At 42.9% G+C, this 13,978-nt stretch overlaps 1 protein-coding gene across 2 annotated transcripts in view; it reads left to right on the plus strand.

Annotated features, from left to right (window-relative positions):
* The window catches only part of YPEL2 (yippee like 2), a 52,991-nt gene extending 40,162 nt beyond the window's left edge, over positions 1-12,829 (plus strand). For both annotated transcript variants that reach the window (XM_039885793.1, XM_039885794.1), the window contains 3 exons: positions 6,927-6,970; positions 7,973-8,081; positions 11,740-12,829. In XM_039885793.1, coding sequence (XP_039741727.1) covers positions 6,927-6,970; positions 7,973-8,081; positions 11,740-11,829 — 243 coding nt within the window. In that variant the 3' untranslated portion in view covers positions 11,830-12,829. The remainder of the gene's footprint in view (positions 1-6,926; positions 6,971-7,972; positions 8,082-11,739) is intronic.
* Positions 12,830-13,978: the final 1,149 nt, after the last annotated feature.

The following is a 13,978-nucleotide window of genomic DNA, read 5'->3' on the forward strand; positions in this document are numbered from 1 at the left end:
AGTACAGCAGGAGGTGAGCAGCAGGCAAGAGAGGGAAGCTTCATATGTATTTGCAGCCGCTCCTCAGCGCTAGCATCACCTCCTCAGCTCCACCTCAGATCATCGGGCATTAGATTCTCATAGGGACCAGTGTTCTATGAGAATCTAAAGCGTGATGATCTGAGGTGGAGCTGGGGCAGTGATGCTAGCTCTGGGGAGCAGCTGCAAATACAGATGAAGCTTTGCTCACTTACCTCCTCCTGTGCAGCCTGTTCCTAACAGGCCATGACCAATACAGGTCTGTGGCCTGGGAGTTGGGTACCCTTGATATATAGTACCTTGAGCAAATCCATAGAGACAGGAAGTAGACTTGTGGTTGCCAGGGTTTCAGGGTTGGGGATATGGAAGGTGACTGATAATGATGTGAAATTTCTTTTTCGGGTGTGAAATGTTCTGGAATTAGATTGTGGTGATGGTTGTTCAACCTTGTGAAATATCCTGAGAGCTCCCACTGAATCGTATACTTTAAAAGGGTAACTTATAAGGTAATATGAGTTACATTTTAATTTTAAAAAACCCTAAACTTTATGTTTGTAATAATAAGTTCTTTTATAGCTACATAATAAAATAAATTGTAACAACAATAAAATTTATATAAAGCGTTGAAGTTAGGAGGTGTTTTATATACATTATCATTCATTTTGTATACAAATCTGGTATGAGTGTGAATACTATTTAATTGTGTCCATTTTACAGATTAGGAAATTGAGTCTTAGAGAAGTTAATTGGCTTGCTCAAATTAGTAACTTAGCTGGCAGTCTGCCTCTTTGAAACTCATGTTATTGAAACTGTATCTGTGAATGGTCGATTGGAAAAACAAGCACCAAGTCCTTGAAAGGATTCACAGAATATTATAAATGGAAAGCCTCATGAGAAGCTTCAGTCTCATTCTTCCATTTTTATGGAGACATTGAGTTGCAAAGAGTGGGAGACTTGCCATTTGTCATAATGCTAGAGAAAGGAGAGAACAAAGTCACCAAAGAAAAGGATGTCGAAGAACCAAGTAGATTAAAATCAGCCTTTTCACCTCTCCTCTCCAGGCTCCTGTAAAGGCCAAAGAGGAAAGATAAGGAATTGACCTTCTTTTTACTCAGCACTTCATTTACCTTGCTTTACTTACTATTCTCAACAATCCTATGAAATACAGGCATGGTTTCCATCTACAGATGTAAAAGATGTGGAAGCTGAGAGAGGGCCAGTAGTAATTCTCCCAAGGGAAAGTAGCTAATAAGTTGAAGTTGTAAAACCAGAATTTGATCCTGAATTTCTGGTGCCAAGACTAGGTCCTCTTACCATATGCAGATATGCATCTAGCTCCCAGATATTACAGGTAGGTAGCAGGTGGGCATCTGCTTCCCTCATCTCTCCATGCACCTCCTGAGGCACATGCTCCATTGACAGTGGTAGTTGATCTTCTCATGAGAGGAGGGGGCCCTGTGTTGGAGAGGCTCTGCTTCGTGGCAGGAGGACTTCATACCTGAGTCTTTTCATCTGAACAGGACTCCAGGGTGAAGAACTGTGTTTGTCACCAAGGAGAAGGAACCCATATGTTTGCTCTGTTGCTACCTCCCCCCAAAAGTATTCATTTTTCAATCATCCTTGTACTTTTAAAAGGAATTGCTGTCTTCCAGACTTTCAAAGGGGCCAGAAATCAGTGGTTTTGGCTACTAAACAGGAAACTCAAAACCCTTTCCGTTCCTTTGAGCTGGCTGGAAGGGTTGGGTCTGAAATGATTACTTTCTTTTAAAGGACAGAAGAAAAGTTTTGTGTGATTAAAAAAAAAAAAAAAAAAGAAAATCCTTTCCTGGAGCCCTGAACACCAGCCTTGGTTGACACACAACATGGAAAAGAGTTGCCTTGTTGCCTGGCAGTAATGACAGCAAACAAATGTGTCTGACAGTCTGTTTGGAATCTCCTGGTCTGAGATTCTATTTGCTTCATTCTAATTGCTTCCTTAACCTCCTTTCAGTCTCCCCACCTTTGGTACCACCCTTGCTCAAGGGGGTGCCAGGCATGCCTGGTTGCGCCAGGCTGGGCTGGGCTAGGCTGGGCTGGGCCCCACAGGATACAGTGGCCCAGCCGGGGCTATTCTTGTCTGTGTCTATTTGCAAGATGCCTGTTGTTCTCGCTCGCTGTTTTTTCCATCGTAACTATTGACTTGGCAGGGCCCCACTGTGGAAGCCATGGTGAAAGAGTTCCCAGAATTCTGCCCCAGGAAATTTAGCTGCTTCTGAGTGCCAGGCTGAGGAAATAATTTCATAGGCACTGTTTCTCAGGAGGTACCTGTGTGGACACTGCCACTAAGAGCCTCGCCTAGGTTCGGCTCTCTTTGAAGAGTGTGTGGGCCTCTGCCAGCACACTCTCGTAGAACAGGCCTGGAGGAAACGTGGTGGCCCTGCAAGGTGCCTCTGGGCCTGGCTGGCATGTCTCTTCTCTACCATGTGTCCTCCCCTACCTCCACTTTCTAGGAATTCTAATCCATGTCAGGCTAGGGAAAGGTACTCTTAGGCCCTGCCCTGGAACCCTCAGATAAGTGGCCTCCAAACTTTAAAAATCCACAGCCCTATGAGTATAATGTTTGAGCATGTGCTGCTAATACATACATACTTATAAATAGCATATGTGTGCTTCTATATAATATGTATATTATAAACATAAGGAAATTTTAATTATGTAATTTTAAAGGATAGAAGAAAAATAAAACAATTACAAACTTGTTTTTAATCTTATTTTATTGAAGGTATATGTCATTGAATGTGCTCTTTAAAAAAACAAAACAAAACCCTTTCTTATCACTTTCTGATCCAGTAATTCAAACGTGTGTTCTTAGGAGAATGCATTTCAGTAATTCATTTTAACAGTTTCCCTCACTGAAAACTTCTCTACAAAGAAAGGTAGATTCAAAGGGAACATGAGTATCTTTGTGCTTACAAAAAATCATGATCCCAATTTTCAAACCATCCACCAAGTACACACAGGTTTTTGCTGAACTTTGCAGTTGCTCTTTGCAAATTTTCAGAGAAGTGGTTTTTAACAAGCCTTCAAATCCCTCTGAAACTCTTTGTTTGGAATACTTTTAAATAGATTAGGAGACTGTTTATAATTCCTAATTGAATAAATATAGGAGTTCAGTATACATATACAGGAAATTTTAGAGATGGCTTATTTTTAAGTTTTTTGTTGGATTTTTAAAAATTTATTTTTAGTTTTACACAGTGAAATTCACTATACTTTTAAATAGATTAGGAAACTGTTTACATTTCCTAATTGAATAAATATAGGAGTTCAGATACAGGAAATTTTAGAGATGGCTTATTTTTAAGTTTTTTATTGGATTTTTAAAAATTTTTTAGTTTTACACAGTGAAATTCACTCTTTGGTATACAGTCCTATGAGTTTTGACAAATACATAGTCCTGTAACCACCCCCACAATCAAGATAACAGAACAGTTCCATCGCCCTTTTACCCCTTTATAGTCAAAATTCTCCCCTTACCCATAACCTTTGGCAAGCACTGATCTACTTAGCTGAATACATTCCATTCAGATTTATCCATGTCGTTATGTATAGCAATAGTTTGTTCCTTTTTATTACAGAGTGCTATTATATGGATATACCCATTTGTTTATTCATTCACCAATTGAGAGACATTTAGGTTGTTTCCAGTTTGGGACAATTATGAATAAAGCTGCTAAAGACATTCTCATACAGGTTTTGTGTAAACAAAGTGTTTTGTTTTCATTTCACTTGGCTAAATGAAACTGCCAAACACTCATCCAAAGTGGCTGTGGCATATTGTCATGTAGGAGAGTTCCCTATACATACTTGACAGCACCTGGTTTTGTCAGTTAAAAAAAAAAAACCATTCTGATAGGTGTGTGGTAATATCTCATTGTATTTTTAATTTGCATTTCCCCTAACGAATAGTGATGTTGAACATCTTTTCATGGGTCTTTTTTTGCCATCTATTTATCTGTGGTGAAGTCTGTTCATATCTTTTGTCCATTTTAAAATTTGGTTTTTTGTTTTCTTATTGTTGAGTTTTGAGAATTCTTTATATATTCTAGATACAAGTCCTGAAGTTCAATTTAGCAGTTTTTTAAATACAAATTATGTTTCTGGTATAGGATCTAAGAAATCTTTTCTAATATAAGGTCACAAAGGTTTTCTTCTGCATTTTCTTCTAAATGTCATCCATTTTGAATTTTTGTACAGGTGTCTCAATTTTAAACTGCAAAGATCACATAAAATTAAAATATTGCAAAAATACCAGTTCTCTTTATAGTACACCTTTCTTTTGAAAAGAGTTATATTTTCATTCCCAGTTCTCTTTATAGTACACCTTTCTTTTGAAAAGAGTTGTATTTTCATGTCCCTTTACTTTGACGGGACAGATTTAGTGTGTTTATTTTTGGAAAATATTGCAAAGTAGCCTACTACCGTTGGCTACTTTTTACCACAAAAGCCAGCTAGTTTGGAATGCTCATCTTTTTGCCAAAGAAAACATATAGTTATCTTTACATCTTTAAGTACGTTGATGTAAATGAACATCTTTGTGGTACATTATCCTGTTACAAAAAAATTGCAAGGACCCTACGGTTTAAAGACCCTGTTTTTTATAAGATCAGTCTCATTATTCATTATGGACATCCCATATCACAAAAACAATGGTATTCATGATATACTGAAAGCAAAGGCAGAAGGGTACCCCCCCAAACACACACACACACACACACACACACACACACACACACACACACACATGAGAGCCCCTTGTACACACATGATATAGATGAGCACAGGGAAGATCCCTACCCTGGGGGATTGTCTTTGTGTCCCTTCTGGGGATACCACTGCCTTGAAAAGTCTTACAATTCTGCCTCTCTCCCTGCATTCCCAGTTGTGCCAGCAGATAGGAGATGATCTGTGAGTGTTTGAGAAATAACACTTTTCCTGTCACAAATGGTGAAGTTAAGTTGATTCATTTTGTCATTTTTCTGAAATTTGTTTTTTCAGAGCCACCTTCTTCTAAGCTCTGAACTTAAGGGTCTTGATAAAAGTTTCTTAGAGGATGACACTCCCAATTATTCATAAGATAGGGCCGTGGAATCATAAGAGGATATAATTTTGGAGCTGGACTTAGAAGTCAACTGGTCCAAATTCCTTCTTAAAATCAAATAAAGAATGAACAGACTGGGAACAAGAGGAGTCCAGGACCCAGGTGCCAGTCGGTGCCTCTTCCTGGAGAAGTCGGGGAAAGCCTGACGAAGGAGAGGAAGCCAGGTCGAGACTTAGGATTGGTCAGGTGAAAGAGCCTCCCTATCTGAGGGAACACAGTGGGCAAAGCTGGTGAAATGCAAGTTCCAGGAACTGCATGTAGTTTGGCCCAACTGAAACAAAGGGCACAGTGGGAAAGTAGCAAGAGAAGAGAGTGCAGAGGTTGGTGGGGCCAGATGGGGAAGCTTTTGCTACCATGGCAGTGCTTGGGTGTCTTTGTGCTCCAAAGTGGAGCTGTCAGATTGGTCAAAGCTATACTCTGTGTCTCTGGGACAATGCCTTATCCAAACATCTGGCATGGACTTCAGGTCCCAATTTTTGAGGCTGTGACACTCATATTTATGCTCAATTCTAGTCTGGGAGTGCCTCAGGGATGCTTCAAAACCCAAAGGAAAAGAGAGCTGGTTTAGGATTGAGCAGCAGCTGAGGAACATCTGGAGCTATACCTGGGAGCAAAGGCTCCTGGTGCATTTGTGTGTTGGAGGCAACCAACAATCCAGCTACCCCAAAGGCAGTTTTTCTACAATTCAGGAATTTTGCCTTTCTCTCTGCCTGGTGGCACTGATCCCTAAAAGTCCAGTGCTTCTGACAATGACTGTCTCATGTTCAGTGATCTGTGTCCTGTCTGGTTCTCTCCTACCCTCTGGTCATCTGTTAAACAGTCACCCTCAGATTTCCCCAGCCACTGAATAAAAGGCCATGGGAGAACCCTTTATTTGTTTTGTTTTTTTGAGTGGTTTTCAGAGAAGACTAGGATGTTTAATTCAGGGCACAACTGTCAGACAACATTAAAAATGCAGGCAGCAATGCAGAACACGGCTGGCTCATGTCAGCCAGACATTTCAGTGTAACCAGAGGAGAGAGACACGGATAGGGCCTGTGTTAGTGGAAGTAGACGCCAAATTACATGGCAAATGCTGGCTCCTGTTTCTCCTGTTCCCTGCCATCTTTCAGCTGGAAGAAGGAAGCTCATATTTAAGCTTGAAGTTTAAAATGGGATTGTTGCATAATTAGCATTCCTGTGATCTAGAGTTCAAGTTGTTTACGCCTCAAAAAGAGAGCTCCCGCTTTGGAGGATTGTAACTGTCTGGCAGTTAGGATCTACAAGAAGGGAAGACAAGTGAGAAGCTCTGCTAGGTGGTTTAATCCTATCTCGGGGATTCTCTGCTGTCTTCTGCAGGGTTGGACTGAGGGGGCGAGCAAAGGTGCTGGCACTGGTTTCCTAGCCAACCCGAGGAAAGCTGTGGCCAGTGTGAATGGCTGAAATGAAGTGGGTCTAGGAAAGACCAATTAGAGATTAGTTATATCAGGTGGATTCATTATATCAGACGATGTGAGGAGCGAAGAAGTTTTTAATGATATTGCAGAGTTTAGGTTTTTCTATCTTCTCACCTGGACTGGTGAAAACTGGCCCACGCGCTGCAGCTCTGTTTATTCTGCTTTCTCCTCCTCCTGCCATGCCATCTGCCAGCTGGACCGTTAACTGGCTCACTGCTCCCTTTTTGCTGTGTCAATCCTAGAAGGTCATGATTGCTGTGATTTGGGGCTGGTCTTCCGAATGGGTGGATGAAATGGACATCTAACTATTGATTTGTTTTCTTGCATTTCAGTCGTTCCAAGGAAGTCAAGGACGAGCATACCTCTTTAACTCAGTGTGAGTGTCTCTGAATAGTACATCCAGTGTTTGGTGAAAATTTTCAGGGGTGGGGGAGGAAAGCAACACTCAATGATAATTAAACAATGGACCCTACCCTCTCCGCCACAGTAAAAAACCTGTGTAGTGTTACTCTCCACAGTTATTTTTCTTTGGCAGCATATTTGGCTATAAATAATATATTCTCTACCCCCAGTAGATATATCACAGGGCTGTGTGTGGTCTCATAGGGAAGAAGCTGAAGTGCTTCTGAGAGAGCCTCAGGATGAGGTCTTATAACCAGGTCTGAGATATGTCATTAGGGAAGAGAAAGGGGGTGAACGGAAGACACCAACATCTGCTGAAAGACCTAAGGCTGGAGGGAAGGCCCAGTTAGGGAAGAGTCTTCATCCTCTTCTGCAGATACACAGTCTGTCCCAGCCCTCAGTTGTTAACTGGGCACATCATTTATAGCCTCTGACCTGAGAAAGGAAGGTAAAGCTCACACAAGCCCGATGGGCTGTGAAAATGGAAATCTAGTGTGTTCAGCTTGAGATAATGTGTGCTCTGTGGAGAGGAGCATAGTATACTTGATACCCAGGGCTCACTCATCCTTGTGATCGGGACAAGGCTGAGCCATCGTGTTTGACATCTGGCTGCATTCAGTCCTCAGTAAGCTCTGAAAACCTGTGCTCATGGCTAGGGACTTCACAATGTGGTTGTCAGTTTGTCCCCTTAAATCACAAGATTAAAAGCATTTATTAGAAAAATTCTAAGCAAAATCTCAACCATAAAGACCTTTTTAGTAGACTCATTGAATCAGAACTTGCAGACTGAAAATTCACTTCAACAAAGATTTTCCACCTTTTGGGAGTTGTTATTGATTTCAGTTATAGACGATGTCCTTGTCAGTGATGGCTTCCCTTGAGGCAGCCATGTTCGGTTAATTTTTTGCTAGAGGCTCAGCTTGATAAGCATGTGACTAACGACCCTCGCTCTCTCTCTTTCTGTCCCTTGGCTTAGAGTTAACGTGGGCTGCGGGCCTGCAGAAGAGCGAGTGTTGCTAACAGGACTGCATGCAGTCGCAGACATTTACTGCGAGAACTGCAAAACCACCCTGGGCTGGAAATATGTAAGTACTGAGGAGTCTCACATTGGTGGAGAGGGGGCCATGAAGGGGGTCCCTGAGAGCCTCACATTAGAAGAAAGCTTTCTTTGGTCTTGTGGGATTGTCTTAGGCCAGGACAGGAAACTGAGCTCAAAGAGCAGTTCCTAGCACACTCCTTTTTGCCACACTCATTCTTCCCTTTTCCCTGATAGTCCCCTCTTCCTACTCATTCCTTCACACCTGGCCCTGAGACAGACAGACAGACAGACAGACAGACACACACACACACACACACACACACACACCCCTTTACTTTTTAATTTAATAAATGATAATAACGTAGCATTTCCTGACAGCTTACTATATTTCAGGCATGCATTATTTTATTTAGTCTCCACACCATCCCTAGAGCATAGTCATATTTTAATCCCTATTTTATGAGGAAACTGAGGCTTAGGGAGGCTAATAGTGTGTGCACCGTCACCTAGCCATTACATAGCCAAACCAGTACAGGAGTCCAGGTAGTGTGGCCTGATTACAGAGCCCATGCTTTAATGCTCCAACAAATGCCCCCCATAGTATCCTGGGCACTATGCTATGCATCACCAAACATGATTAATAAGTAATTCAGTGGCTCTGCCTATATGGCCACTCTCCTTGTATGGCCACTCTCCTTGTATGGTTCACTGTTGGATATAGTCATGGCTGGACTTTCCCAGCTGGACATTCTTTAACTAAACAAATGTTTTTCACATCTTTTTGGTACCTCGGAGAGTGAGCAGTCCTTTGCCAGGGTGGGAGGAGGTATACATGTTCGGTGAAAATAAACTTGTACTATTGTTGTTGCCGTTATTATTATTGGCAGATCTTTTCACAGTGCTTTTCTCTGCCCTCTCGGTCATTGTGGGGATACTGAAAAATGAATCTTTCTGTCTCTGGGAGGGCAATGTGTTCCATGTAAAATGCCTCAAATTACCTGTCCTGTCGGTTGCCTCGGGTCAGTGTGGGGCTGGCTCGCATGCCCCGAATTAGTTAGCTTCAGAAGGATCCTATAAGAGTGGTCAAAACTGGTGGCATAGTGATAATGCTGTGCCAATGTCGGTTTGTTGATTTTAACTAATGTACCACTCTGTAAGGTTTTGATAGTGGGGGAGGTTATCTGTGTGGGAGCAGGGAGTACAGGGGAAATCTCTGTGCCTTCTGCTCCTTTTTGCCATGAACCTAAAACTGCTCTAAAAATATGAAGTCTATTTAAAAAAAGATGTTGAGCAATGGAAGCCAGGCATAAAAGTATGCTTTCATTTAAATAAAGTTCAAAAATGTGCAGGTCTTAAAAACCGCTGCAGGTGGAGTTTGCAACGGAGCAGCACAGCCTTTAGAGTCCATCTTCTACGTTGCCCTTGAATGTTCAGGACTAGAAAGAAAACCTAGACATTGTGTTTCATGATGCCAAGATGGTTTAGCCAGAGCTCCCTATGTTTGCTTTGGCTGTTCCCTGTGGGAAAAACCGATCTTGGCCATTCTGCCCCCTCGGTATGGCCACTGGCCGCCTCTGGGTGATCTGTGGCCATAATTCTGGTTTGATGATCCAGAAATGTTCTGCCTTTTCTCTATTTCCCAGCCTCTTGGTTATCTTATTCCTTTGAGCATGTGCTGAATTATAGGCAGGAGATAAATCTGAATTAGTTGGGTTTGTTCTTGACTTCAGGTAAAATGATTTACTCTTTTGACAAGCTTTATTGAAAGCCTTTGTGTCACATCCAAAGGTGAAGAGAGCTAGTCCTTACCCTCGGGTGTTCACAGTCATGACACCAGGGGGCAAAGCAAGTTTTTAATTTTGTAAATTGTAAATGGTTAAGTGATGCCTCTGGGACTAGGAAGCAGAAATGGGGTTCAGTCTGGGGTGTCGTAGGCTCCAGATGTAGTACTCTGTCCATTGGAGTGCAGTTGTAACATTTTGCAAATGTCCTATGGCTTGGGGGCTGTTGACTTGTTTTGCTTTTGTTTTTTGTTTGCATGTTTGTTTAATAGAGATGCACTCTAACTTTACTAGTTTTGTTTTTTTTCCTCTCTTCTACCCTGAACACACTACTGTGCAACAGTAGGTCTTTTTCCTGAACCACATTCTTTGCTATGTACACCTCTCTCCTTCCCCTCCTTCCTCCCTCCCTTCCTCCCCTCCCTTCCTTCTCTCTCTCTCTCTCTCTCTCTCTCTCTCTCTTCTCACACACACACACACACACACACACACAGAACTGGAGAATAATGAAGTGTCAGGGAAATTATTGCTGAGCCCACAGCTCTTGTATGTGTGTGGTGTGTTTGCACGTTCTCCCTCAGTGCCCCTCCCTTCCCCATATGTGGAATGTTTCCTCTCTCAAGAAGAGACTCAAGTATGAACTCTTGTTCTGAAACCCAAAGCCCTTGAGCTCTAGAACAGAAGATACAGTTCCTATAAACGCTGCCCCATAACCCATCGGCAGGAGGATTTAGTCACTTACTGATATGGGGACTCGGGAGGAAGGGCTGATGTCCACTGCTTCTGTACTTCGCGCTTAGCCATCTCATGGCACTGGTGATACACCGAGATGTTTTTATGTATCTCTGTCTGCAAATAAAATAGCCCTTTGATCCTACACCTATTTAGGACATCTTTCTCTGGGGCTTCTATATAAGCTGGGAAAGTCCACAGTGCTGCAGGTTTAGGATGGTAACCTGCCAGGTGCTTTGTTTTGAGCTTTCCCTCTGGAGGCCCTGCAGCCGGGTGGGCCTTGAGGGCTGACAGATTCTTCAGCCTGGAGTTAATATAGCTCCTGTCTCCCTAGAGAAAGGCAGTGAAGGAAAAACAGACTTAACACATCTGACATAGAAACTACAAGATAAGAAATGAAAAGAAGACCTGTTTGGCCTCACAATACTTTGTTTCTCTCTCTGAGTGTCTTTTCTCTAAGCTTAACGAAGTACAGTTTAAAATGATGACACACAAACTTTATGGTTACGTCCATAGAGCAGATTTCTGGGTAGCATCAGAAACCAAGTTCCCTTAAGACAAAAGATATGCATATGCATTCATTCATTCAGCAGTTAATTATTGCAGACCTTTTATGTGCCAAGCAGTCTTCTAGACACTAGGGATCCAGCGGTGAACAAGCCAAACGAAAATCTCTGCCTTCTGTGAAGTTTATATTGTAGTAGTAGGAGGCACAACACAAAATAGATATGCAAGTTATACTGTATGTTTGAAAGTGGTAAGTGCTGTGAAGATTAAGCAAGGAAAGGGGAGAGGGATTGCTACAGTGGAAGTTGTGGTTTTAAGTGGAGTCGTTGGGAAAGACCTTCTTGAGATGATGACATTTAGGCAAAGACTTGAATGAGCAACGATCCTAAAGAAATTCTACTGTAAAGATTGAGAAAATACTTAGAATATTTAAGTTCAAAATACTTAAATTCAATTCAAAATATGGAGAAAGTCCTGGTGTTGCCTCAGTGCTATAATTAATGGAAAGGGACATAGCATGCTTGATGGTGGGAATTCTCTCAATGCGTCTGGGTCAAGCTGGGACAAAACTTAAGTGGTCCCAGAGCTGTCTGTCATCGGCCCCAGCTTTGCTCCTGTGTTACAAAAGTCGCCTGCTTGTCTTTGGCCATCCAGTATCTTCTCTCTTCTCTTTGTGTTTCCTAGGAACATGCCTTTGAAAGCAGCCAGAAATATAAAGAAGGAAAATACATCATCGAGCTAGCACACATGATCAAGGACAATGGATGGGACTGATCGGAGCACATCCACCCAACCCAGTGTCCACGTGAATGCCATCCAACTGAACATTCTACCCAAGCGTGAGAGAGTGACTGAACACTTGGTTCCATCCATTAAGGGGCCTTGCCATCTGGGGCATTCTCCCACCCTGACGCCGTCTTTCTGGTGACCGGCCTCTAAATCACTGTCTCTCTGTCTCTTTGCTTTGTATCTGTTTGTGAGTTGATCCTGGCTTCTCTCTGTTCTAGTGTTGGCTGAAAACAAAACAACAAAAGGAACAGATGTGTGACCGCGTGGCGGCAGCCCACCTTGACAAGGGCCCGAGGGCCTGTGCGAGAGCTGCCTGATGGCCTGTTGTCAGGAGAGCAGTGGCACAGCACGGGGGTGTGAGGAAGAGGGGAAAGGGGGAACCTTGACAGTTCCGGGGGTGGGCAGGGGACTTGTAGAGGTAGGAACAAAATTGTGCTGCTCCTGGAGACCTAGTAACTTAGGCTTGAAATAACCGACTTGTCTAAAAGGACAAAGAGAAAAAAAAAAAAATACCTCATGACTGTATTCTCTCTGATCAGAAGCTTCTGTTCCTGACACCAGATGTGCCAGGTTAGCATGTGAGCACAAGAAGTGGCCCTAATTCTAGCTGGCAGGGCAGTGGCCTGATCTTCCTGGGCCGAGTTGGGAGGTATCTTGGTAGCAGTGAGTGACTTGGGGAAAAGCCCAGATGGGTTTTGATGACTGATCTCTCACTGCTCCTCTGCGTAATCCTCTGCCTCTTCAGCCACCGTAGGTGAAGGGAGAGGGTACCACTTGCGATGGGTGCAAGATCCAAATACCCCATAGGCTTTGACCAGGAACCAAGTAAAATCAGTAATCGAGGAGAACAGGGAACAAAGGGGGCTACAGTTTGGGAGCTTCTGCAGAAATGGCTCAGATATTGGGCCAGGAAAAAAGAAAAGTAGAAACACTTAGCATTTCTGACTGTCTGACCTTTTCCCCTGACCCCTTAATAAGAGAGGAGCATTGTAGCAAGGAAGGGCTGGGGGATGGGGCACTGCTGGGAGTAGTTCAGGTTTGAACCATTACAGGTTAGGTGCATCTTTCCTCTTCCATGTGCAGTAGCTTCAGTGAGATCAACAGTTCTTTGTACATAGAGTTTTGGGTGTTTTTCTCCATTGCTATCATAATAGATTGTGGAAAACAGAGTCCCAAGGCTTTGAGCTTAGTGATAGCCTGGCTGGTAGATTCCTCATGCCCCTGGCTGTTCTCCTTGGACTTGAATGTTTTGTGTGGAAACAAAAAAACTGTCAGAGTGGGGAGGGCGTAGAGTCGATGTCAAATGTCAAGTTACAAATTCTGATATTAGCCCCCAGTCCCCAACTCCCCATCCAAAGGTCATTATATTAGAGGGAAGTGGAGAACAAATCCCTGTAAGGCTCATGAGAGAGAGGAGTTTGTTACATTTAATCAACACTGTGAAGTCTGTTCTACAGCAATTCAGCCAGTATGTGGTGCATGACCGAAACTCATTTAACTGAGTTAATTTCACTGCTTAGACTGAAAATATTATTGTTCGGATATGTGTAGGTTAGGTTAGCTAATTCTCAGTATTTCATTCTCCAAGTAGGCTGATCCGATAGGAATAATCACCTTAAAAGTCCCAAAAGAGCGAGTTCTTGGAGACAAGAATCTGTTAAATTAAGATTCAGGCAGCCAAGCCAGGACATTTCCAGAACTGAATCAGATTCCCACAGGGAAAAGAGTTCATGTGGAAACACCCTTTTGTGTCTGTGCTGATTGCAGAGGGCATACCTGAGAGGGGGCATGGCCCTGTCCGGGGGTGGTGGGCAGCAGGACTGACAGGAAGCAGGGCAGCTCCAGGTTCAGCAGGAGACTGCCTCTGTAAGGCAAAAGGCTTCTTAGAAATTGAATTTTGTGCCCCATGGTTTCTCGCTCACATCTTCTGGGGCTTCAGAGATTAAGCTTTTCTCCCCACATTACTAAAAAGCAGACCGAGGTTCGGAAAAAGCTTTTGATTTCTGCTCCCAGAGAAACAGTTGCTCTGCCTCCCAGGCATTCCCAGGCCCAAGAGCTCAATAAAAAACGTTTCAACTTTCACATTCCTAAGCTGGCTCGCCAGCACAGAAATTATAGATTCTCCTCTCTGTCC

Source organism: Pteropus medius, unplaced genomic scaffold (genome assembly GCF_902729225.1).
Source record: "Pteropus medius unplaced genomic scaffold, Ma_sr-lr_union100, whole genome shotgun sequence".
Lineage (NCBI taxonomy): Eukaryota > Metazoa > Chordata > Mammalia > Chiroptera > Pteropodidae > Pteropus > Pteropus medius.